The sequence below is a fragment of the Psittacula echo genome (genome assembly GCF_963264785.1).
Source record: "Psittacula echo genome assembly, chromosome: 5".
NCBI classification, from domain to species: Eukaryota; Metazoa; Chordata; class Aves; order Psittaciformes; family Psittacidae; genus Psittacula; species Psittacula echo.
In genome coordinates this window covers 64,758,301-64,784,634 of record NC_137739.1, presented here as the reverse complement: position 1 = coordinate 64,784,634, position 26,334 = coordinate 64,758,301, and the positions used below count along the sequence as shown (strand labels likewise).

The 26,334-nt window shown below is 44.8% G+C and overlaps 1 protein-coding gene across 1 annotated transcript in view; it reads left to right on the top strand.

The window, feature by feature from the left end:
* Positions 1–263: 263 nt before the first annotated feature.
* CCDC85C (coiled-coil domain containing 85C) overlaps positions 264–26,334 on the top strand; it is a gene marked incomplete at its 5' end in the record, with an annotated part of 105,512 nt that continues 79,441 nt past the window's right edge. The window contains one exon of the mRNA XM_080617123.1: positions 264–975. Within this exon, the coding sequence (XP_080473249.1) occupies positions 264–975 (712 nt within the window). The remainder of the gene's footprint in view (positions 976–26,334) is intronic.

Sequence of the window (26,334 nt, the reverse complement as noted above, 5' to 3'; positions counted from 1 at the left end):
CCCTTGGGGGGAGCGCCTGTTTTTCCTCCCCCTTTTCCCCCCGGATTGGTTTTTTTATTATTATTATTGTTATTATGGGGTCTGTAGAGAAGCAGATCTTGTGCTCCGGCGTTGCTCTTCGTCGTTGTCCAACGCTCTGCGGAGAACTATAATATTTCTTCCTCCAGATGCTGCAGTAAATTTTAGTCCTAGAAAATCAGGCGAACAAAATAATCCGAATAACCCGAACCATTTGTTACCGTGCGAGAGCAAACGCTGCACAAATGATGGCAAAAAATTCCCTGGAAGGGTCTAAGGAAGACCTGAGCAAAATTTCGGAAGAGGAGATGCTGAGGTGGAGCAAGGAAGAGCTGGTGAAAAGACTGAGGAAAGTGGAGAATGAAAAGATGAACTTAATGGTGGAACACGGCAACTTGATGAAGGACGTGAACCGGCGGCTGCAGCTCCACCTGCACGAGATCCGCGGGCTGAAGGAGGTGAACCAGAAGTTGCAGGACGACAACCAGGAGCTGAGGGAGCTCTGCTGCTTCTTGGACGACGACCGGCAAAAAGGCAAGAAGCTGTCGAGGGAATGGCAGCGCTTCGGGAGGCACACGGCCAGCGTGATGTGGAAGGAGGTGGGCTTGTACCAGCAGAAGCTGAAGGACCTGGAGGCCAGGCAGGAGACCCTCCTGAGGGAGAACGTGGAGCTGAAGGAGATGGTGCTCATGCTGGACGAGGAGCGGAGCGGGGCCGGCTCGCGAAGCTCCATCGACAGCCAGGCTAGCCTGACCAACCTCAACGGCGGCTCGGCCACCCGGGACGTGGGGGACGGGAGCAGCACCTCCAGCACGGGCAGCGCCGGCAGCCCCGACCACCATCACCACCACCTCCACCACCACAAGGCCGGCGATAGCAAGGCCGGGACCATGCGGAGGTCTATGGATGACCTGTCCGCGCCTCTCCACCACCGGAGCATCCCCAACGGCCTCAACGGTGAGCGACATCCCCCGACCCGCAGCCCCGCGGGCAGCAGGTGCCGCCCGCCCGGCTCTGTGACCGCTCCGCTGGCAGGTCTGGTCCCCCGGGGGGTGGGTGAGGGATCCCGGGGCAGGGGGGACCCCAGCCCTGCCCGGCCGTGGTGACCTCGGGAGGAGCAGCCCCGGGGGCCAGGGAAAGACCCCGGTGTGGTGTGTGCTCCGTGACTGTGTTATCGATGTCTGAGGCTGAGGATTGGAGCCTTATCTGGAGGGTTGGTGTCTTGTTTTGTTTGTTTATCTTGGCTTTGTGTTTTGTTTTGTTTTGTTTTATGAAAACCAGCCTCCGTTTTCAGGGTTAAATAACCACTCCATCTTCTCCGTCTCTCCTGCCCTTTAAATGTTTTGGTTTATGTTGGGCTTGTTTGTTTGCTAGTCTGATCAGATTGATAAAGAGCCTGGCTAAGATTTTGAAAGCATCTCAAGTGCAGGTCTGCCTCACAAAGCATCACCTGTTAGCTCCATGAGCTCTCAGGGCAGGCTGGCTGTGGAGAGCTCAGCAGTTTTGGAGAGGTGCAACTCGGCTTGTCTCACTCTGCTTCAGAAACGGGAGGTTTGTAGAGAGGAGACTACTCTCGAAGGGACGCTGTGCTCACAATTTTGTTCAGCCTAGTCATTAAAGTTAGGAACAAGCTCCACTGTGAAATCATGCCAAACCTCCTCTGACAGCTTGTATTCAAGCAAAGTTTCTCCTGTTGTCTAATAGTGATCAGGCATTAAAGCAATAGTGTCGGAATGTCTTTTAAAATTGGGATTATTTTCTTCTTTTTTGAAACCAGCAAGACCAAATATTTGACTTATAGAAGTTTGGCCAGAGGGTTCAGTAGGAATCAAACCGGGCACCAATCTAATTAATTGTTATCTATAAGACTCCTTTTAATGTTCTTAATCCTCTTTTCCAACCAGAGAGGACTGTTTTCTGGTTGGGCTACGGCTTCCCTGCTCCAAGAACAGAGTGGGGGCTGAAGCCCCAGGGGTTGGCTGTGGCTGGTGTCAGCGGTGAATGTGTTTACCAGATAACCATGCCTTCAGCGACCAGAGGTTCTGGTGGTCCTTGTGGGACCAGGTCCCTTTTTTTTTGGTGATTTATGGCGAGTCCTTATGCCCCGGGAGATCTGAGGGCACACAGCACTGATTAACCCAGTTCTCGGGGTACGGTGCTCATCCATGAATTTGCTGTGTGTGGTCCTCTTGCTGCAGCTGTATGTTTCTGCTCACAGCTGGAGATGTTCTGGCCACCTCACTCAGTAGTGAGGGATTGGTTTCAAGGGCTATCCAGTCACCAGATGGTGCTGGGTGCACCAAGTGTCTTTAAATGTTTGGTGGTTTGTTTTTTTTTAATCTCTCTCTTCCATTGTTGTGTAAATCAGAAGTATCTGGTTTGTAAATCTGCAGATAGCTTTTGTTCCTGACTTGACTTTCCTTTCTCAAAGGGTTGCTCTGTGGAAAGGCCCAGAGAGGACTGGGTAGATACTGAATGTACTGTTACTGTTTTGGACAGAAGGGCTTCACAGTTCTGGTTTGCGATCCACATCCCTTTTAGGTATCGACAGCTGACTAGGACAAAGCCAGTCGTACTCATCTGTTAACCCGGGGCTCTTGTGCATATGGGACACCACCACACTCTGAGCTGTCCCTTAAACCCGGGGTGACACACTGTGGGATACTTTGGTCAGTCTGTGCTAAGAGCAGAGCTGGGTTCTTATTGCCCTCCTCAAAGCTGTGTGTGGGAATGAGCCCAGCAACATCATTCAGAGGGGAGTGATCGCTCTTATCTCACTCATGCCCTACCCTATGTAGGGTAGGTGTACGGAGGGGTGGTAGAGCATCTGCACATGTTTATGTTTCCATGCATGCCTTTGCACCATTTTTCATGAGCCTGTATAGAAAGGAGGAGTATGGGCTCAAGCATTTCATATGTGACCTTAGGTTCTGGTTCTGGAGTGCCTTTAGAACATGGTCTCTGTGGGAAACACTGAAGATAGCCCTTTGCTTTGAATCTGCGTGGCTTCATTTCTGAGTGAAGGACAGATACGATCAGCACTTTTAAAGCTGATAATCCTTGTAAAGATGCAAACAAGCCTGATCTCCCCACTTAGGTAGTGAAGCTGTAGAATGACTTGAATAGTTGTCATTCTCAGATAGCATCGGTATTCAGAAAGGCCATTTCCCTGGCTGAGCCTTTGAAAATGCTTCTCAATACATATGCAAATGTAAAGCTTATCAGGCCCTTTTTTTTGACTGACAGCAAGAAGTCTAGGAGGGGGGCTTGCCTAGGACCAATTCTGTTCAGCCTGTGACAATGTGGAGGAGCAGAGCAGGTGAAGATGAATAGCAACCCCAGTGAGTCAGGTGGCTGGTGGAGCTGTGGTGGAGGAGCCCCTGCAGTGAGCATCCTTCTGAGCATCCTCCCGAGCATCCTCCCGTGAATGTAGCCTAGATTTCAGCCTTCTTATACTCTTTTTCTGATTCCTTCATTTATTTATTTAACTCAGCAGTAAAACAGAAGGGAGGAAAAGTAGAAAGTGTAGCCTTTCATTTCTAGGTTGCAAACTTCTGTGTGGTTTGCTATTGTCTTGGGTCTTTAAAGATCTGGGTAACTAACTGGTGGGTAAAGCAGAGACTGCTCACCCAGCTCAGCTAATACCGTGATGAACAGCCCTCATGTACTTTCTTATGGAGAGTGGAAGCTGATCTGAAAGTGACATAGAGCAGAATTTAGCACCTGTAGTAAGGATGCAGCAGAAGCCTTAGATGACTGATGGGGGCAAGGCATGGTGAGCTGCTTGCTAGAGCACTTTTGGATGTGGAAAAGTTGGAAAGTCCTGAAATTGGAAACTGGAAAGTCCTGAAATGTGCTGCCCCTGCTAGTGGAATGTGTTGAGGTTTGTATGGTGCTCTGCTTTTCCAGGTATTGAGCAGGACTATTTCACTTGTTTAGTGCTTTTCTAACGGAGTCGGGAGTATGGTGGCAGTTAAACTGTGTTAAGGAAGTAGGTTTTTAATAAAATCTTAGTGGGAATTTCTCTTCAGCAATTTTTTGGAGGTATGAGTTTAAACAACAAAACCAACCCATCCTGTGATCCACCATCCCTTCATTTTTCTGGATATGTACTTTTATGAACTGGCTTTTTGAAAGCTGATGATTAATTATTTGCTCATGGAAGATAAGGTAATGAGTATAACTCATAGTGTGAAAAGGGCTAATATTAGATGACACATTAATCTTACACAGCTCTGGGTACTCTGCTGAAAGCCAAGAGGAAATCTTCTTTGTCTGAAAGTAAGTGGTATATGCATTCTCTTTGTGTGAGCTGGGATCTGGGCTGCAGGACAGGGGCATTTCCAAGCTACATGATAGGAACTGGCCACTTGCACCTGTGTTGAGTGATATCTTACAGTTCCCGTAAATTTACCCACAGATGCAGGACAGAAATCGAGGCACTGTCACTGTGTTGTGCTTGTGAGTGCTTTTGCTTTCCTTTGTATGCGTGGTGGGAGTCTCTGTGTGCACATTGTCTTTCTGCCTCTCCGGCTTTAGGCAGCCACATTGGAGTGATGGCCATTGCGATTGCCTGGTTTCTGCCAGAATGAAGTTTAAAAAAGAAGAAAAAAGGCAGTCACATTGAGTGGTATTAACATGCCCTGGGGGAACCAAAAAGCCTTCAGGTACCACAGGAGATGTCCCTGGACTGAGGCTTGTGGGAACACTGGGGGGAGTGACTTGAAGTTCCCTGAGGCCAGGGCAGTGGCTTCCACTGGCCTTATCTAGATCTGACTGGGACAACTCTTTATCCACCTGCAAGCCTGGAGGCATACAGACTCACTAGCTGGTGATGTGCCTGGGACAAAATCCTGTGCATGCAGGCAAAGCTTTCAGGCTTTAATTTTTTTCCCCTCCCATCAACTGAATGTTGTCATTAGAACTTCACCTTCCACTGAAGCTGTTTGCTCTGGGTTCCCAAAATGCTCTGTGTGGTTTCCAGTGTCTTTGACCTTATTCCAGTTGGGTAAAAGTGGTCAGAGAGGCCCAAAAGAAAGCCTGGGTACAACAGATAGCCTGTAGTAGCAGAGACATTAATCTATGGCCTCTCACTGCTGTCTGTTCCAATGAAAGAAGAATGGCCTCTCTGGGTGAGGAGGTGGGAAGATCTCTAGTTCTATTGATTCCCACTTGTAAATGTCCACATATTTACCTACGGGGTACGATACATTGCAGATAAAATGGTGGCAAAGAGAAATGGCTGTTTGTTCCCTGTGGGTTGGTATTGATTGGACATGCAACTACCCTGTACTTATTTCTCTACTTCTCTATACACCCTTTGGGCCAAACTTCTTTGTTTTTATTAGTGTATTTATAATTAATATATGTATTATTTACTGTGATGTATTAATGAGGCATTTGAGATGAGAAGATGCAGGGGCAGAAGCAAAGGGTGAGGTTCATCCCGTTTAATTTGAGATAACTCAATATAGACTTTAACATCTATGTCCCCTTGGGCTTCTTTTATTGGTCATGTAGAGAAAGGCACTTTGGTGTCATGATTTATGTCAACTATGCCTGCTTTAGAGGGGAAGAGTTGCATGCTAGTTGTGCTCTTTCTTTCTGCTGATGGGAAGGAAGCATTGTCAGCTAGTTCATATGCAACCATTTAAAGTCAGTTGGTGCTGTAGGCTGCACTGGTACACTAAGTGTAGAAACACCCGTTTCCATCTGCTGTAAGTTCAGTGAGTTCTGCTAATAGGCTTATCAATGCTAAGATTTCAGACACTAAGGGTACAGCTTGAGTTTCTTGGGGCCAGTGGTCATTGGACATCCAAGGGGCTTCAGTGGAGTGCTCCACTTGAGGCATCTTTGTTGTTGCAAGCTCCTGATTTCTTCCTGGGCAGTGTGTGTGTGGCAGTGTGCTAGGCTCCTGAACTTTAGGGTAGCTGGTGTCCCTGAAAACAAGGCTCAAGATGCTTAATGGAGGTACCAAAATTGGGCAATATCTGGAATTACATTCTCCATAGTAGTGTGTTCTAATCTGTTTTTCTCTTTCAACTTTCTGTAGAAATATCTTATTCTCAGCTGTCCTGTTGAAGGAAAAAAAAAGTATTGATTAAATGGCAATTTTCCATGGGCCTTTGATGGAATTACCCACTTACACTTGTCAAAGCAATTACAATCAGGGGAATAAACTTTGTTGGTTACATGTAAATTATTTGGTCCTCTGGAGGCATTTCAGCAAATAAAGCTGAGGATTGAATTAAATGGTGATCTAATTAAGTGGCAGGCATGGGAACCCAAAATGCATCCTTGGCAGGTGTTACATTCAGTGTATCTGTGGAGATGAGGGGCATGAACACTAACAGAAGCATTATATCTGAAAGCTTGAGGAGCTTTTGTGGAGACAAGGCTGGCCACATCCATGAAACCTGGCTGTGGCCTTGCTTGCATCTTACATAGATGTAATGTGTCAGGGTCTGCTGATGTTGTCCCTTCAGACTGCCCCTGCGGCATTCTTCTGTACTGGAGCAGCCCTTTGGAGATGCTCTGGGAGCCCGATGGACCATGGTCTTAATGGTAGGCAAGATGGGGATAAGGTGCTTAAGCTATCAAGTGTCTGCTAGACATTAGAAGGTGTGGAGTAAAGCAAGTGAAAAAAATAGTAAGTCCATATAAAATACACTAAAAATACTTGACCTCAGGAAGGCTGAAGTTCTTTCCATGCTCACACTCAGGCCTAATGCACCCCACTGCAGAACACAATGCTGCTTGCCTGCAACAGGGAGGGTTTGGGAACCGCACATCCAGTTTTCCTGCAAATTAGTCACAACTGACTGGGTTTGCTTCTGCATTCTGTATTTTTAACCTGACTTTTTGTCTGCCAGCCAGGATTCATCCTGCCCTGTCGCCAAATGTCATCATCCCCTTGTGGTTAACTTGCTGCAATTCATGAAACACTTGGCTGCCATAAATAGTTATGTGCGGAGGCTCCTGCGCATGTGGAGCGGGCAGAAATTCGCAGGCAGCGCTGCTAGGCACTCGCACACTAACATGTCCACCAAGAGAAAGTTGACCCACTTCTGCAAATAGATAACTCCTGGCAGAAAAAGTAACACTGTCTCAGAGAATCTGTCTTCCCCCTGCCTACTGAGTTGTGAAGCAAAGAGCAAGCCAGCTTCATCTTCTGAATTGACGGTGATGTGAGCACAGTGCTCCCCATTGAAACAAGAGTGTGTAAATCAGCCCTTGATCTGAGGAGGGATTAAAATGCCCACAATACATTTGTGATTTTCATTTTTTTTTTCAATATAATGAGTGCTTTTGTTAGTGAATGAGGTGTGTGGAGTTCAGGGCTCGGCTGCTCTTAGGCATTAGGAAACATTTATCACCATGGCAATTGAAGGCTGCTGTACAGGTTATTTTGAACACTTTTCTAGTGACTCATGTCTGGGCTGATGCCATTTATGCCAGGTTACTTCAGTTGCTGTGCATACAGGTGTGTGTGTACATATATATATATACTCTTCCTTCCCTTAAATTGCTTCCTGCCTTGTTATTTGCTCTTCTCAGTAAGCTCATAGCTTGTACTGTCTTCTTACATCTCTGATCAGTGGTGGTGCCAAGTATTTGCCTTGCTCTGAGACAGTCCTATAAAGGGTCTTTGTGAAAGGGACAGGTAGTCCTTATGAAGTACATTACAGGTTATTTATTAGTTGGATTTGAGACTTCAGGGATCTTGGGGTGAGACTGAAGCAAGCCTAAATCTGATGTGAATTAGCTCATCATCTGCACTGGGCTTCTTCTGCAGGCCTGTAAGGTAGGATGTCTCCTGTTTGCCTGAGGTGCCTGTTGTGGGAGAGGGCTGTGCTGTCTGCAGCAGTGTGAGCACCAGCAGTGAGTGCTGGGCTTATGGCACTGGGGTTTTGGCCAGCTGTAAACTGCAGTCACAGGGGTGACATGCTAGCTGTCTTGTGCAGTTGTGTCAACTCTGGCTTGCTGGCAGAATTAGTTCAATCAAAGCTGGAGTGCTCTGAAAAGCCCTTCAGACTACTTGATTCCCTATCTCTGCCCAGTGACACTCAGGACTGCATGCCCCCATTTCATCACCAAGCTCCTCTGCTGTTGGGGTTTCATTCACAGGGGGGTCAGAGGCATTTGAATGTGAGAGATGGAGAATGAAGTGTATAGAGTGAATGGATGGAACAGGCCTGGGAAGCAAGAGGAGATGCTTTGCTGCTGTTTCAAACCATCTCCAGGGTAGTAGGATGCTCCAGGGCTGCTTTTGCCTGGGGGGTTTGGTTGCCCTGTCTGACCTGCCCCTGCCTTTCCTGGGCAATGAAACAAGGCCACATGGGGCTGAGAACCCTGCTTTGGTATGGTGTGGTAGGGTGAGCTGCAGAGTGGGAGCTGCAGAAGACCCATGGAGGAAAGGAGCAGGCAAAAAAACTACTCAAAGTAGAGCAGTAAACCCAAACCATTATTTTAGATAAGAAGAAAACGTAAGCCTTACAGCATTTCCAGTCCCCAAAGCTTAATATTTCTATGGAAACCAATGCAGCAGGAGGTTTGCTGTCAATCTCTGATCTAGTGGGATTGACTAGATTTAAAAATGTTTGTCCTTTCACCCTGGATCATTTGAAGACAGGTTGCTGCACATCACAAATGCAAGATTAAAACCTACATTTCTGGTTTCTGACTCTCCATTAAGTGTTAATCATTCTCTGGAGGGTTGGCAACCATCTTTCATCTGCAGTTTTTTGCCTGCTAAGGTACATTTCATTCACTCCGTGACACTTACTGATAATGCCTTGTCCTATAAATGCCACTCCTGTGACTCCTTGAAGGATGGCTGTGACTTTGCATCAGGCCATGGACTGTTTAGTGATGTGGTACATCTCAGTGCCCAGTCACTGCAGGGACACTGGTCAACTTGAATGGAGTTAAGACTTGGACTCTTTACGGTTGCTTTAGCCTTTTATTCAAAGGAAATCCGTAATGTCTGTGATCTTCAACAACAGACATGCTCTGGCCTATTAAGTAGTAGTCTGCTTGATTTTTGTGTAGCCAGAGGGCTACCCCTGGTTATATACCTGCAGCTGTTTACCTTTGTCATGTTGATGTTTTCAGTGGGATGCTCAAGGACAACCTACTGTCCATACTCTGTTTTATGCCAGAGTAACATCATTAGATGCTAGCGGAGTATCAGTAATAAAAAAATAACTCATTTTGGTTGATGCTGAATCTTTTTCAGCTCCTAACAAAGGTGTTAAGAAAATCTTATTTTTATGTACAGTCTCGGCTTTTGTGATACATAGTATTATTTTGTCTTCCTGGGTTCCTTCTCTTATCTACCTTACTGGGGTTTGCAGTCTCATATTTATATATTTCCCAGCAGTTGCATATAACTTTGATCTACGCTTTGGATCTGTGGAGCTTTTAATCCCTTTCTACTGACTTAAAAGCTTGTTTGCTGTTGAATGTTATACACAGTTATAGGTTATATGATCTTCAGCAGTGGCTTGTACATCATACAAAGATGGCATATCGTGAAAAACTCTGATAAAATGTCCCCTTGTTCGTTTTCCTGATTGCAGCTCAAACCTGGTATAGGAGTGAGTCAGTCATTCGCTCCTGGTCAGATGGCTGATACATCTGCCCTTTGCTGTTACGTATACCTGTGGACTCACTTTGTTTATTTCAGTTTTTCATTCATTTCTTTGTGATATTTATTTTTAAGGCTACAAACCATTTGAGTATTTCAGCCAATGCAGCAGCCCTTCTGTCTTCCAGTCCTGATATCATGTGCGGTGTTTTCCCTCTTCATCCTCCTAGCTGCTTGTTACCTCTTTAGATATGGGGATCAGCTTTAAAGCCCACATGTTTATTCCTCTTTGACATCCTGAAACACAATAATATACACCTTGTCTGTGGGAGATCTTCTGGAGTGGCTGCAGGTTCCACTGTGGGAAAGATAATGATTTCTGCAGCTCTGTGCTGTGACTGTATTCAGCTGCCTTCTCAAAGTTGTTCTTTTTGAGTTTCTGGTGCAGCTGTTCGCAGTTTATTTGGAAGATTCCCATGCTTGTCTTCTGACCTCTTGTAACAAAATGCAGACCTCTTTTGACAAGATCAGTTAAGACTGTATTGGTTTAGGTGTAAGCGTTGAAATTATGAAAGGATGGATGTTTTTGCAATTCACAGCACTGAATTTGGACTCTGATTTGGTGGCTTTCTCATTGTACCATGGCTTTCTGAGGTAGTCTTAGGTAAATTACATGGTCTGTGATTCTCCTTTAATGCAACCAGGATAATGTATTTCATTTGTCTTTTCCATGTTCCTTGTGGTTCATTGGGTCATTTATAATGTGCTCCTACAGTGCTCAACAGAATTAGACCCTTACCTCAAATGGGGCCACTAACCATTGCTATGATACCAGTGATAACAAATAACACAGGTTTTGAGTTAGAATGAGCTAGCAAGGAAGGAGCAGCACTTACAGTAACTCCAGACATTTCTAATTCCCAGTTTTGGAGTTGCTTCTCATTGTTTCAACTTTACTGGGATACAAGCACTTTATGCATTGGGGTGCTTCCTTCTGTATTGTATATACTTCTTGGGATCAGGATGATGACATATGAACAGTCACCAGTTGACTGTCAACATAAAAACTTGTCAAATAATAATTATTTTCCCAAGTGAGAAGAAAAGGAGCAGAATAAGATATAAAGAGCAGTGTTTGCCTCTCCACAGAGACAAGTACAGAACGATGCTGCTGCTGTCACAGCAGCAGGTTACCTCAGTGTTTTTCAGAGACTGGGGACAGTTTGTTGTTATTTCATCTTATCCTATCTGCATTGCCCAGTTAAGTATCATACTATAGATGTGTATTTAAAATACAGTTTATCTGGCAGCCTTGTGCAGTTTTGGCTGAGGTGAAGAATCACAGCTGTGAAGTGCATGAGTTCTTGTTGTCACATTGCTCCCTGTGTCACTGCAAAGCAGCGGTGTCTTTGCTTTAATTGCTGAAGACACCTTTCCTCTTTCCAATTAAATTCTTACCTGACCTCTTGTTTACTCTAACGCTGATAATTTGGTACCTCCTAACAAGTCCTGATTGAAAAATCATCAAAGTCACTCTTGGGGGTGAGCCCTATGTTTCTTAACCATCTTGGGCTTTTATTCCCATTTGGGTAGTGGATTTTGTAGGGAGGATTTATTTGCCAGAGTATCACTGAATCATTAGGAGGGTGACAAGACTGCAGTAGCTCTTTGTAGGCAATTACATATGAAAAGTTGTCAGTACGAGAAGTATGGGAAGTTAAAAACCTTAGTTTTCGTTTGGAATTGAAACCCTAATGACTTTCCACTCCCACAGCTCATAAAGACCTTGTTTCAGCCTCAAGTTGACCAAGATAAAGGGAGGGGGGCTCTTTTATTGCAGACTTTTTTTATGCATGATTTTTATGAAAAAGCAGATTTATGAGTCACTTTGAGTTCTTTGTATAAAAGATAATTGCTGGAGTGCTAACATCAGAAAAGTGACATTTTATGACTTCGCCGCTAGCCACACAGCGCAAGCTTATGCTTTCTCTCTTCAATTAGTTAAACATCTTGGTTTGAAAGGACTAATTATGTTCGTGTTTGTTGTTTGCCGTATATGCTAAATGTTTTGTATATGTAAAGCTAAGCAGTAGGGATGGGGGAAAAAAGGATCACCCCAAATGCATGCTATTTAATTACTTAAAATGATGGGTGTAGATCCTGTGGAGTTAAGTGGATTGTTGTATTCGATCACATCCATCACTTGCAGTGCAGTGAGGAAGAGAAACTGGCTCACGCAAATTCTTCTGTTAACCCTAGGAGCATAACTTAGTTCTTCTGGAAATTTGTTCTTTAAGAACACATTCCTCTGAACAACAATATTGATTAATCCCTGCTTAAATGTAAAGCTACATGTTTACCCACTTCTGTGTGGTTTCTTGTTGGTTTTGTGTTTTGTTTCTAAGTAAAGGGAGGATTTTGTAGTGCAGTAGCACCTTAATGCAAGTGAGAGCTGAGGGTGAGTGTGGACATAAGGGTGGTGCATGCAGGTCACAGTCATAGAATCATAGAATAGTTAGGGTTGGAAAGGACCTTAAGATCATCTAGTTCCAAACCCCCTGCCATGGGCAGGGAAACCTCACACTAAACCATGCCACCCAAGGCCTCATCCAACCTGGCCTTGAGCACCACCAAGGATGGAGCATTCACAACCTCCCTGGGCAACCCATTCCAGTGCCTCACCACCCTCTCAGTAAAGAATTTCTTCCTTATATCCAATCTAAACTTCCCCTGTTTAAGTTTGAACCTGTTACCCCTTGTCCTGTCACTACAGTCCCTGATGAAGAGTCCATCCCCAGCATCCTTGTAGGCCCCCTTCAGATACTGGAAGGCTGCTATGAGGTCTCCACGCAGCCTTCTCTTCTCCAGGCTGAACAGACCCAACTTTCTCAGCTTGCCTTCATACGGGAGGTGCTCCAGTCCCCTGATCATCCTCGTGGCCCTCCTCTGGACTTGTTCCAACAGTTCCATGTCCTTTTTATGTTGAGGACACCAGAACTGTACACAATACTCCAAGTGAGGCCTCACGAGAGCAGAGCAGAGGGGCAGGATCACCTCCTTCGGCCTGCTGGTCACGCTCCTTTTGATGCAGCCCAGGATACGGTTGGCTTTCTGGGCTACGAGCACACACTGAAGCCAGCTCATGTTCATTTTTTCATTGACCAACACCCCCAAGTCCTTCTCTGCAGGGCTGCTCTGAATCTCTTCTCTGCCCAACCTGTAGCTGTGCCTGGGATTGCTCCGACCCAGGTGTAGGACCTTGCACTTGGCATGGATAAACTTCATAAGGTTGGCATCAGCCCACCTCACAAGTGTGTCGAGGTCCCTCTGGATGGCATTCCTTCCCTCCAGTGTATCAACCGAACCACACAGCTTGGTGTCATTGGCAAACTTGCTGAGGGCGCACTCAATCCCACTGTCCATGTCACCGACAAAGATGTTGAACAAGACTGGTCCCAACACCGATCCCTGAGGGACACCACTCGTTACTGGTCTCCACTTGGACATCGAGCCATTGACCACAACTCTTTGCTTTGGCTCTGCAGCAGCAGGTCAAGAGTTTGCACAGTGGCAGGTGATCCAGAGCATCTCCGGCTTTGAGGATCCATTGGGATATCTGAAGGGCATCCTTTGTTTAGAGGACAGGTGCTCTGTGTTTTCAGCATGTTAAGGATTCTGAACGTATTCAGACTTTGCTCTTGGAAGTATCTGAGGTGACTAGATAATTTTCCTGGCCGTGCTTGAGAAAGTGTCGCTGCAGAGCTGTGAATGCCTTCTGTCTGTGACAGCATATATGCAAGAAGCTTTCTGATCCCACAGCCATGGACACAAGTCTGCTTGGAGTCCTGCAAGATGAGGATCGGATCACGTAAATAGCAGCTGATGGAGTTGCTGGAGAGGCCTCTATTTTTTCTTTCAGCTCATTTTATAGCATTTTGGCTAAGTTGGACAGGGAAGGTTTCTGATGGAAAATCTGCTGTCCTGTCCTTTTATTCTGCCTTATTTGGGTAAAAATTAGAAGGCTGCCTTTTTTTTCTTTTTTTTTTATTTTTTTTTATTTTTTTTTATTTTTTTTTATTTTTTTATTTGGCAGTTCAAAGTGAAGCAAATGCGATATTTTTGGGAAGGGCTTGGAAATGGCCCTGTGAAAGGAATGTTATCTAAAGGGTAAAACTCCCTGACTATGTTATGTTTAAAGATGGCAGTATTTGAATTTGACCTTTTCTTTTTAAATGAGAGATTTCATATCTGGATTTAAACCAAAACCATATCAAACACAAAGGGACAGGGTTGTTCTGTCAAAAACAACATCTGTAGAGCCGGAGGGAAGGGCTGGGCAGCATGGAGCTTGTGGCCTGACATGGGGGCCATGGAGGTGCCAGCATCCTGGACCTGCTGCAGGAGAGTAGAGAGCAAGGGGGCAGTTGGGGAGAGAGCTTCTGTCAAGCTCAGATGAAGCTTATACAGCCCTTGTGTCCTCACAGTGGTTGAGGAGCGGGCATCAGGAGTTGCTGCTTAGCTCGAGATGAAGTTGGAGACCACTGCAAAGGGGTGCGGCAGCAGCCTGAAGGAGGAGATGGAGTAAATGAGTCCAAAGATGTGGTTTGGGAGCTAGCTGTTATTTTTAACAGCCAGTTTCATTGAACTGGATTGAACTCCCTCCAACATGGCATTGATGATGGTGCCTGGAGCTGTAAAGATTGTATTTTGATCAGCAAGTCAAAAGCAAGTCTACCACTAGTGATGAATATATTTTCAGAATTGCAAGCACAGGAGATCCCAGAATAATAATGGGCAGAAAAAGTTGCCTGAAGGAACCAGATTCCTCGATAAATGCTGGAGGAGGTGTAGACCTGAATTTTGCACTCCTTCCCACCTCAGCTTTTTTAAATGTGCAAGCAGATTTAGTTCCTGAGTTTTGATCCTGTTGAAATCCTGAGCAGACATAATGCAAGGTGGCAGGAAACCCAACAATGATGAAGTTTTGAAAATACAAACAGATCAATTGTAGATGTGTGGGATAAATGAAAAAGTGTGTGTGTTCTGTGCTGTATATTGTTGACCCAGTTGGTTATTCAATGATGAAGTCTGATCTGTATGTTTCGAATGACAGATCTGGGTTCTGATGTGCTTATGATTAGATTAAGACAGTGTAGTAAACCTTAATGGTGCATGAAAAGCTACTGCTGGATTTGCAGTAATACATACTTTTCTGGCTTAGAACAGCATGAACAATACTTTATGGTTGTATAAGTCCTTCCAGACGAGGAGTCCAAGAGTGCTTTGTAAACGCTAATGAGTTTGGCCTCGTGGCATATTTATAAGTCTGAGAAGTGGTATTATTCCCCCTTTTTTTTATGGTTTGGATGTTGAGTAGCCTAAGTGTGCAAAGAGCAGGCAGCAGAGCTTTTATCTCCTGATCCTCAGTCCTGGACCTTATCTGCAGGACTCGGAAGGCTTCCTAAGTGTGTCTGAGGCATGCTTAGAAATTTACTACAGATTCAGTCCAGCAAAAGGGGTGTTTTTTGCAAACCTCTGGGTATCCTTTGTAAAGCAAAAAGCATTGTAATTATATGATGGTTATTTCTTGCTTGCTTTTTCGTTCTACAGCAGCAGAGATTGAAGCTAATCCTCTAGTGGAATGAAATCAGTTTGGGCATTATGAATATAGTTTCCTTGTCCAGGACAGAGAAGCTAAACTACTGTGAATGAAAAATGCTGTTATCTTTACATGGGAATTGCAGGTGGGTAAGGAATGTGAGGTCAGCTGGGATTGGGAGCAGTTAATTGCCTGTGTCAAAGGGCAGTGAGAGTGATGCCTGTGAAAAACGCCTTGCAAAGTAGGTAGGATCAGGCACTGATGGGCAGTTGCAGATTTTTCTCTAGCAGTTTCTTCATCCCAGAATGTCGTCATGATTTGTACAGATCTATGTAGTGGGGTGTTCTGCAAGATGAGCACTGTGTGGATTGTAGATAAATTTTATAAATATTTTGTTTGTGAATTGAGTGTTTGGTGACAACTGCCAGAAAGACAGTTCTAGAGAGAGAAGTCCCTCTTTGGCTGTAGGATAAGCATATGCAAGCAGACACTTCACATACTGCTTTCACATTCCTAATCTGAAAAGCTGCTTCCAGATCTCTACTTTTTCATGGACTGGAGACTAGGGAGAATCCCAAGGAGTCTGGTAAGTTATAGATGTGGAGGCGGTGAACTTCATGATGTGGCCATGCATCTGCTAGCAGAATTTGTTGTTAGAATGACCAGCATTTGTGGTCGCAAATCACAGAATTATAGAATACTTTGGGTTGGAAGCGACCTTTAAAGATTACCTAGTCCAGTGCCACAGCAGTGAGCAGTAACATCTTCAATGACATCAGGTTACTCTGAGCCCCATCCAGCCTGAACTTGAATGTTTCCAGGGATGAGCATCCTGTTCCAGTGTCTCACCACCCTCATAATAAAAAATTCTTTCTTTATATCTGTCTAAATCTACTCTCTTTCAGTTTAAAACCATTAGTCCTTTTCCTGTTGCAACAGGCCCTACTAAAATGTCCCCATCTTTCTTATAAGCCCCCTTTAAGTACTGAAAGGCCACAGTAAGGTCTCCCCAGAGCCTTCTTTTGTCCACACTGAACAATCCCAGTCTGCCTTCATAGTAGAGTTGCTCCAGCCCTCAGAGCATCCTATGGCCCTTCTCTGGACCTGCTCCAACAGGTCCATGTCTTTCCTGTGCTGAGGGCGCCAGAGCTGGACACACAGTACTCCAGGTGGATCTCCTGAGATTGTTGTAGAGGGGCAGAAGAATCTCCTCCCTTGACCTGCTGGTCACACTTCTTTTGGTGCAGACCACGATATGATTGGCTTTCTGGTCTGTGAGTGCATATTGCTTTTCATCCACAAATACTCCCTCTTGGCCCATGGTGGGTCAAGCCAGAAGACTAAGGAGCTCCTGCAGCTGTTTTTTGAGCTCCAGATTGGGTGGCATAGTGACTGTAGTGGAAGTTTGGTGGTGAGGATTTGAAAAAGGTTTCTACAGTAGTTTCATTAGAACAAACGTGGGGAATTTCCTAGGAAGATTTACATGTATTTGATCATTATTTTGTTGGCATGATGGAGACTGCAATAATAAGTTAGTTGGCACTTGAAAAAAGGTGCTGATTTTCTTTTTTTCAGAGGAACTGCTTTGTTTACTTTGTCTTTCCACATGTAGATCAGACTTGTCTCAGATTTTGAGATATTACTGCACTGAAGATATTACAGCACTGAAGATATTACAGCACTTTTTTGAGGCTGTTTACATGCAGTAACTGAGTTACACCAAAGGTGAATTTAGCTCATGGTCTTCTGCTATGCAGGTTATGACCACGTGAACATGAAGGAGGTTGGTTGATTTACAGCAAATTGATTCTAAACATATAAATGGCATCTGGGGTCAGAAGCAGAAGGAAGGAAAGATCTGAATTGTGTGTTAATGTATATTATCTGAATGATTGCAGGAAGACAACCTCTGACATCAGTATTCCCTTCTACCATGACATCCACAGATGCAAAAGTATGAGAGCTGTACTACGCCATGTGTTCTGGTGGTGAAATTATGTTCAGTGTATTGCTGCACTTCAGATGTGTCTCAGTGAGTTAAATGGCATTAAAGCAGTTGGCTGCTCCATGTGACTGGCCTGTGTTTTTAGTGTGATTCTTGTATATTAAATGCTATATTGACATGTGACTTTTTTCCTTATCTGGCTACTTCTGGAACATAACCTAGCCTTACCTCTTCAGCACAGAACAAAAACTTTTCTGAAACACTATTTGCTCAAGGGTACAGATAACAAACTTCAGGTGATTAGCAAGAGGTTTTGGCAAGTCATGCAGATACACAGGGTATTTCAGTAAGTGACGTGACATCCTTGCCAAGCCAGGAACTGGAGCATCCTATAGAGAGGCTCTTAGTTGCCTGTGCAGTGCTTAATCTTTATAATACAGCCCATAATGTGTAGTGAAAGATCTAGATAATGCAAGAAAATAGTTATTTATCTGGGATTAGCCTACATAAAACACTTACACTGAGCAGAAACTAGGCCAGAACACCATTCTTTTGTAAATGCTGGTAATGAATTGTGACCTGATCCAGAATCTTTTGTAGTCAAAAGAGCCTTTGTAGTTCCTTCAGTGAATGGACTTTGGACCCTGGGCTTTGGCTTAGTGCGGACTCTTTGGACCCCTGGACTTTGACTTACCACTACGGTCTATGTGTTTCAGTGTTCTCATTGCAAAGGGGAAAGTCTTAGTTTAAAAAAGTAACAAAATTCACTTCAGGTCCCCAAGTACACAAGCAAGTGTGCCAAATAAACAGAGTGCAATTAATATAATATTTGTAACAAACTCTCAGGTTGGCTAGTTATCAATGCCTCCTTATGAAGAATAGCCTGCCTGCTTTTCTGAATCCCTGCTCTGCTAGCAGTGCACAAGGCATTTTCCTGATGGTTTATTATGGTGGGAGCTACAGAGTAATCCTTAGTAAATAGATTTATACATGTGACACTACTGAATGGGAGATTTATACTTGGCTATTCCATGTCTGCTTATTACCATATGATCTTTCACTGGATGCAATTACATGTCTGCCCCTACTCTTTAAAGTTGAGAAAGATTTCACAATATTACTATCTTCTTCTGCTCAGCAGAACCTCACAAAGAGGCACTTCCCAACATGATGGATAGAGTTTGCAGGTGGCTTTGTCCCTTGTAGGCCTGGTTGTGTGAAGGTTTTGGCTATTGGCAAGACTCATAGTACTGTTATGCTGATGGTGTTTTAGAAGTTGAGCTTAACTTTGACAGCTGCCTGAGCTCTCACAGAGTTTTGCACTGCAGAACTGACCTGGTCTTATAGGCTATTAGTTGAGAAGATCCTTGTAACTCTTACAGGTCTTACAGGATGTGTAGGTCTTTCCTCTTGATGAGATTATTATGACATATTCATTGCACCAGCTGAAGATCAGAACAGAGCATTTTCTTTGATGTTAGGATTTATATTTTTATCAGCTGGTGTTTTTCATCTCGTTTCTTTGGCACAAATTCTTGTGCTACTATTTACTCTCCTATCTGCCACATTTTAATCATAAAACATTCTCATTAGACTAAAATAATTTCTTTCCCTCTTTGGAAATCAGAATGATATAAAGTCTTTTCAAAACAGTGGCTTAAAGCAGTAAGATCTGCTAGGTATTTTACTTAGTATAGATATTCCAGGAGCCACCCTGGCTGCACCGAAGTCTGTGGCAAAACTTCCCTTGGTTTTGGAAGGACTAGGTTTTCACTTCTTATTTTCCATTTGCCCATACCTTTTCATTCCTGGCTAGTGCGTATTACATCTTTAATGATTTCATTTTGACATGGCTTTTAGAAACCGTGACCTTTTTTGTCCACAGTCAAGCCCTGTGTTGCTGCACCCTTGTGATCTGAGACCTCATTCATAAACATTTCTCCAAACACAGCTCTTTATCCTGTGTCCTGGGATGCCAGAGAATCCCAAACAATAGTGAGGCTGAGACAAAAGCACCCATTGTGGAGGGGGTGACGGGGCGGGAGCATGGAGGGGCCCAGGAGCCTTGGTGGGCTGGGACCATTGTGCCCGTAATTGGATTTCTGCTGGTGGTGGCCATCCGGTGGGAGTGGGACCTGCCAGGGCAGGCATGCCCGCTGCAATAAACCTGGCACTGATTGGAGGAGGCAGATGACCTTTAAAGCCTGTATTGTGGAGCAAGACCTAATATGGTGCAAATGCACAAGGTTGCAACTTTATTAGTGATTAGACACAGAGATAAGCCTCAGCGCATTGCCTAATCTGCAGAGCCTAATTCCAGGCATTGAAACCAGGGATGCTGATGCAGACAGAGTGTCCGTTTAGTCTGAGTGAGCTTGGGCGACTGCAGTCAATGTGATAGGGAGCTTCTTGATAACCTGGGTCTAGGGCACAATCTGATCAACCTCTGCTGTGGGGGTGCTGGGACAGGGAAGCAGGCACTGAAAGTTGGAACTGGGGAGAGCATCATACAGCTGTTAACTTCAAACCCAGCGTAACTTCTGTGATGATGGTCAGAAGAGTATTTTCAGTGAGCAGGGATTGGTCCTTCCTGACAGAAATAAGGTGAAGGCTACAGCCTGAAGCAGCTTACCAAGTGGGGTATTTAAGGGACACCAAACTCCATATTTCCATTTTTCCATCTCAGACTGTTCCTGGGTGCTCTGGACCTGGTTTTCCTCTTCTTTTGGATAGGGTAGCCTTTCCTGTGGCCCAGGATAAAGGCTAAGATGGGTTTGGCCCATCGTGATTGATCCATGCTGGATGTTTCAGGCTGTTGCTGAATCCTACTAATGTGTCTTCATGAATGATGGTGGAAAATGTTAGAGGTTGCAAGCAAAGATGAATCGCCATAGGGCAAGGGTTAAGACAGCATAGCAAGTGTGCTGCTGTGGTATGCGCTGTTATTGGATTTCCTCCAAGGATTGCTCTTTGAGGAGCTCTGGCCTCACGGCATGCTCCAGAGACCTGCTGCTTGATGCCATCCTTTAAACATAATGTGTTAGCCTTCAGTTGGATTATATACAGATCTTAGTCTGTGTTACAAATATATGCATTGAAATGTTTGGCAGATTCACACTGCAAATCCAGACAAGCCCATGCAACGCTAACTTTTAAATCCATGGCTTGGAAATTTGCCTCCAAGAGCCACTGCAGACTTCCTTATCCTACAGTCTCTTGGTGGCATCTACCTTGTCTTCAGACCCACTTAGACAAATACATAAATATGATCTAAGAAACCATCTTGCTAATAGCCACACTCTCTAACTTTATCAATTGGAGGAGCTCTTTTTGACCTTTATTTGGGCAACCTGGCATTAAACTAATCCCACCCGAGCGCTGTAGTGTCTGGGTGACCTTTTTTGGTTTTATTTTTTAAATCTTGTAAAATGATGTTACTGAAGTTGCTGCATCCCACTGCCTTTGCCGCTTGCCTCCAGGCAAAACCCATGTGGGATTCCTGCTTCTTTAGCTTTCTCTTAGCCCTTCATAACTGTGTTTTGACTTGTGTTTTAGAACACCTGGCTCTGCATTTTGGGCTGAAAAGGGGTGAGCAGCTTTGTTTGTTGTAAGGGAAGAAGTATCACTGGGATAAGGTGCCACCAAGAGGTGGCAGGCCATGGAAATTCCCTAGGAGAAACCACAGCCTTGTCCCTGTGATGTTAAGCTCTCCAATTGTTAAGAGGTAACTGAGAGATGTTAAATTCTCCAGTGGTCTGTTCAGAACTGGAGAGTGACCTGTCCAAGGCAGGAGAGATATAGGTGAGACCCTGGTAGGTCTCAGGCCAGGGCCCCCACCCCTGGGAGAGAACCTTGTTGGGCTACTGTATCAGCTTCCCTGCGAGTTTACACTGTTTTCCTTTTATCACCCAGCCAGGGCTTGTTGTCGGTCTGTCTTTTGCCTCCAGAGTTTTGGAGGGGAGCCACTGGCTTCCCTTTCTGTACAAGGAGACTCTGCGTTAACTATTCCTCTCCTCTGGCTAAAGAGGTGTGAATCTGAAGAGGAACTTTCTGTTACTTTGAGCAAATCTGGGCCTGATTTTGTGAAGTCAAAATCTGTGAACAGCAAACAACGATACAAACTGCGTGTCTGGTGCCCGGTGGCCTGTCCAGGCTCACTTGGTTGTCTTGCCTGCAGGTCTAAAATGAGTATCATTCCACTAACCTTGTGTTTCCTGCATCACCTTTCCTCAGGGTAGGATTGAACTTGTTTCTGGGGGTGCTTGGAGGAGGTGATGTGGGAGCTGAAGTGGGAAGAGGTTGCTCAGCTCTGTCGGTTGTCTGCAGTGGGCAGTATGTGTGATGGTTTCCTGATGCAAACTTTGGCCTTGCATATAGAATCGTAGAATAGTTAGGATTGGAAAGGACCTTAAGATCATCTAGTTCCAAACCTCTGCCATGAGCAGGGCCACCTCACACTAGATCATATCACCCAAGGCTCTGTCCAACCCGGCCTTGAACACCGCCAGAGATGGAGCAGTCACAGCTTCCCTGGGCAACCCATTCCAGTGCCTCACCACCCTTACGGTAAAGAATTTCTTCCTTATATCCAACCTGTACTTCCCCTGTTTAAGTTTTAACCCATTGTCCCTTGTCCTATCACTACAGTCCCTGATGAAAAGTCCATCCCCAGCATCCTTGTAGGCCCCCTTCAGATACTCTGCTGGTTTTGTTTTCTGCTTGCATCTAATGCAGCCAGAGCACACTTTGCTCCAGAGCAGTGTGACTACTGGGAGCTCATCAGAGTAGAACTGGACCTAAAGCTTTAAGAGAAGCCTAAAGCTTTCTGCAGCAGAAGAGGAGAACTCCTTGTTTGTTCCATTGTCTTGGGAAGTGGTGGTGTGACTTCCTGCCCACTTCCTCAGCAGTAAGGACAGCACAAGCTGTCCTTGAGATGGTTGAGATAACTTGTATTTGAGGCTTACTGAGCAGCCTCCTCTTTGCTGCCTGTTGGCATCTCCTTCCTCTGAGCCAGCAGCATTGCAGTGCCCTGCTGCACAGCCCCTTCCTCACCTGCCCTCAGCGATGGGGGCTCCTGGGGCGCGCCATGGGGCCAGGCAATACTTTGTTCACTAATCCCCAGACAGTGTGGCCTTAGTTAAATAAATCCATGCCTATAGGCAGCTTTGTGGGGCTCATTATAATACTAATTCAGTTGAATTCCTAATTGGAGACCAGTAGTGGGTATTGGAAGTTAGTGTAAATTTCTTAGGGTGAAGGAACCATCCACTGAAAGCTGCTTTGGGCAAAGAGGCTGAAATGACATCAGAATCTCAAAAAAACCCAAAGATATCTGTAAAATAAAATTTTAGATGTGTTATAAAGCTGGTGTATTGCTTCAGATCAGATGGGGGGTGAAATTATTCTCTACTTGACTTTTTGTGCTACAACAGCAGGAGAGCTGTGTAAACACGTCCACAGATGAAGAGATATCTCTGTCGTGAAATACTAGGGAGGACAGTTATCAAGCCCAAGTCCAGTGCTATTTCTTTGGGTTAGGTGAGCTGGCTGCTTTAGGTAATTTGAATTAAGGCTAAAAAAAGACAGCTTTCAAGAGAGGGAGAGAGAATCCAAAGGAAGCCCTGCCTGACCTCTCAATATCTGTGAAGAAATCTCAGCAATATTCTTCTTTGACCAGTCAGGATTAGATACCTTCAGAACAAGCACAAGTAATGATTATAACCTGTGTATTTTAATTTCATTATTTGGAAGAAGTAATCTGCCCACTCTCTGTACCATGTCCTCGCTTAGACTGGTGATCTATTTATATTGCCTCTTCTGTCTGGAAGGACTATGCTGCAAGGATTTGGTTCAGGGAGTGTTTTTGCATGTGTTTTTGTGTTGATGTTGCACTCTATCATTGCTCTAATGGACCTCTGGAGGAATGTGATACAATAGTTAATGCTGGCTATGCTGTTAAATAATAGCTCCTTGAGGAAGGAAGTGAAGAATAATTTCTGTACAGGAAAGCAGAACAGGTATACAGAGAACAATAAAAATAGGTAAGCTGTGATTTCATTAAAACAGTTGAACCAGCTCCTGTAGTAGGAAGTTGCTTGGGCTCTGTGATGCCTGCAGGTCCCTCCAGCATGCTGCCAGCAGTGACAGCTCCCTGAGGCTGGATGGCCAGGACTCCAGGAGCTTGGGCTCTCAGGAGGACATGACAGGGAGTGGGGCAAAGCCTGGGAATTGTTCAGCCAGTGCTGAGCACTGGCAAATGTATGCATCCGGCATCCCCAAAGCAACATCCTTGCAGATGCACTGCAAAAATCCCACATTTGTCAGGATTTCAGAAGGGTGAGGGTGTTACCCCCTAAATACAATTTTGGCATGAGGGGCACTGCTGGAGTTTGTTTATGCTGGGAATGGACTATAAACTGTGACCTGCCTTTTGGTTGTACCAATACACTCATTCTTGTCTAAATAGATTTGTGTGTTAGTGTACTTATAACCTGCTGGACACTCTCAACTTCTGTTTGGATAGCCTTCCTTTTGTATTTAAGTGTAAATAAGTACTGATGGAATAGATGGGGCTCCGTCTGGGCAGTGGGACTGGAAAGGAGGCTATGCCCTTTCTGTGTGCCTGTGAGCTCCTCAAATAAACATAGAGACCTTCTCAAGGGCTACTGGAAGAACTCCCTTGCCGCTAATTTTAAAAGTAACTTATAAATCAAAGCCTGTCTCTTGCTTTCCTCCCTTTGGAATTCCACTTTTGAGGGAGGTTTGCTTTTGCAGTGCATAGCTGTAATGTCAGATTTTGATTACTCCTTGCCTTTGGTCATAGAGATGTATTATTTAAGTGTAAATACTTTCACATGAGAATGGTATCCTGTGTCTAAGCTGTTAGGAAGCAGTCACCGTTTATCTTGTCGAAGAAACTTCTTGGCCCTTCTGCAGGCTTCACCTGACCTCCTGTGCCCCAATGCCTCTCTCCCTATTTCACACATGTACTGGAACCCCTGCAAAGCCTCTCAAGCAGGGAAGACATGAAAGCAAGGAAATCCCAGTTGCATTCTTGTAAAGAAGCAGACCACCTATGTGATGAGGCATCTGGGCACATAGGTCAGCAGTATATTTTGAGATTGTGGATTACCTGCGGTGGGGCTGCAGTTTACATTGCCATACAATGGGGGACTCGGTAATGCTGTCTGGTACTTCTGGTTACGGCACCATTATTGCTTTTCTGCTAAAGTTCAGATGGTAATTTTAAACCATGGGAAAGCATTTTTCCTCTTTGACGAGCATTGTTAGTCACTTGTAGTCCCCTCCTTTGTTCCTTCTTTGAGTGCATCAGCCCTCGATCAGATTGTGGGTAGCCCACGATTTCCCAGGTGGGGTGGGAGGGGTTGCCCACTGCCGGGATGGATGTACAGGGCAGAGGGGGCTGGCATCGTTTGACTGATGTGGGTGGGGGGCAGGAATGAGAACAGCCACATTTGAATTATTGTCAGATCAAATTAACCAGCGTTTTAGAAGAGGATTTTTGCATATTCACAAGTTACAGTTATGTCAAGAAAATACTAATTGCCTGCAATTTTCCCTTTACCCCCTCCCACCTCCCAGAGTCTCTGTGTTTCCTCACTGAATAATATTCCACCTCTCTGGAAATGTAGTCAAACGCCTGCGTGTATTTCAGTGGAAATGTCATTACACTAAAAACGTTAAGTTTCTTACGTACTGCCAGGTGTTATTGGCACAGGGGGGAAATCTGCACTTTTAACAGATCCTTGACTTAATAAAGTGAAAATGATGCCTTGTATCTTAGGATTGTTTTTTTAAAGCTATCCCTGCTCTCCCAGGAACAATGCAAATTCATTCTGAGGTACTTGCATATCAATAGCACTGTCTGTTTTTTTTCTCAATACTGGGATGAGTGAGATCTGATAATGCCGTCCAGGGTGGAAAACCTTGATAACTTGAGCTGTTAATATAAAACAACATACTGTGTTGCACAAAAAGATAAGGCTACAAAGGTGTGGTGCTTTTTTATATACATTTTGTGGGTTTTTCTTTCCTCGAGGCAAGAGCTGTGTTTGGTCATGACAGAGTTGGAGCAGGGGGGAGCCCAAATTTGTTGCTGGTGGAATTGCAACCATGATGAATACATGCTACCTGGCCTCAGATCCTTTTATAGATGTTACGAATACAAGGTCTCACCTGGAAGGTGATGAGTGATGGTACGAAGCAACCCTTGAGATTAGTGTAATACCTTCTTGAAGCTTTCTGCCTTTTTTCCTGACCTCCTGGAAACTGTATCTACCAAACACCTCTGCAGTGCTGGGCAGGGTAAGGAAATCCCCACCAGCAGCCTGATGTGTAGCGGGTGTGCTGCTTGCCCTTATGTTAAAAGCAAACCCCCAAACCTCAAAAGAACTAGGGCTTGTGCCGCCTCAAACAAAAGGCAGGGCTGCAGCGAAGGATATGCCGAGAATCTGACCCCAGGAGCACAAAGCCAAAAGGGCAGCGGCAGGAACAGGGTTATAGCCATCCTGGTGTGGCAGCTTCCAAGCTGTTTATTCAGTTGCCATTTAATTAAAAGCTGGAGAGGTTGCAGGCATGTTGTTATTTATTTATTTGTGCCAGCAGAAGCTCTGCTCTTTAGCAAAGTTTGTTTCAAAAGGGAATGTAGCTTGAGTATTGGGGAAGCATGATTGGCTTTCTGAAGAGTAACTTGTGGCATTGCTAGTTCCCTGATGGCCTCAATCCCATCTTCTTTGGTGGGCTTGCTTCAGTAATTATCTCGCAGCTACAAAATCAAAAGTAATGTTTTCAGCTAATTACTATAGAATCATAAAATCATTTACGTTGCAAAAGACCCTTAAGATCGTTGAGTCCTACCGTTAACCCAGCACTGCTAAGTCCAGCACTAAACCATGTCCGTAAGTGCCCCATCTACACATCTTTTAAATACCTCCATAGATGGTGACTCCACCACTTCCCTGGGCAGCCTGTTCCAATGCCTGACAACATTTTCAGGGAAGAAATTCCAATCTAAACCTTCTCTGGCACAACTTAAGGCTGTTTCCTCTCATGCTAAGTGTAAGCATCTCCTCCTACTAACGGAAAGTAGGTACCCAGAAAATGCTTGTGCCTGGTGAGGGAATATTGGTTCCTGTAGTTTGCTTTCCCAGGTACAGATCCTAG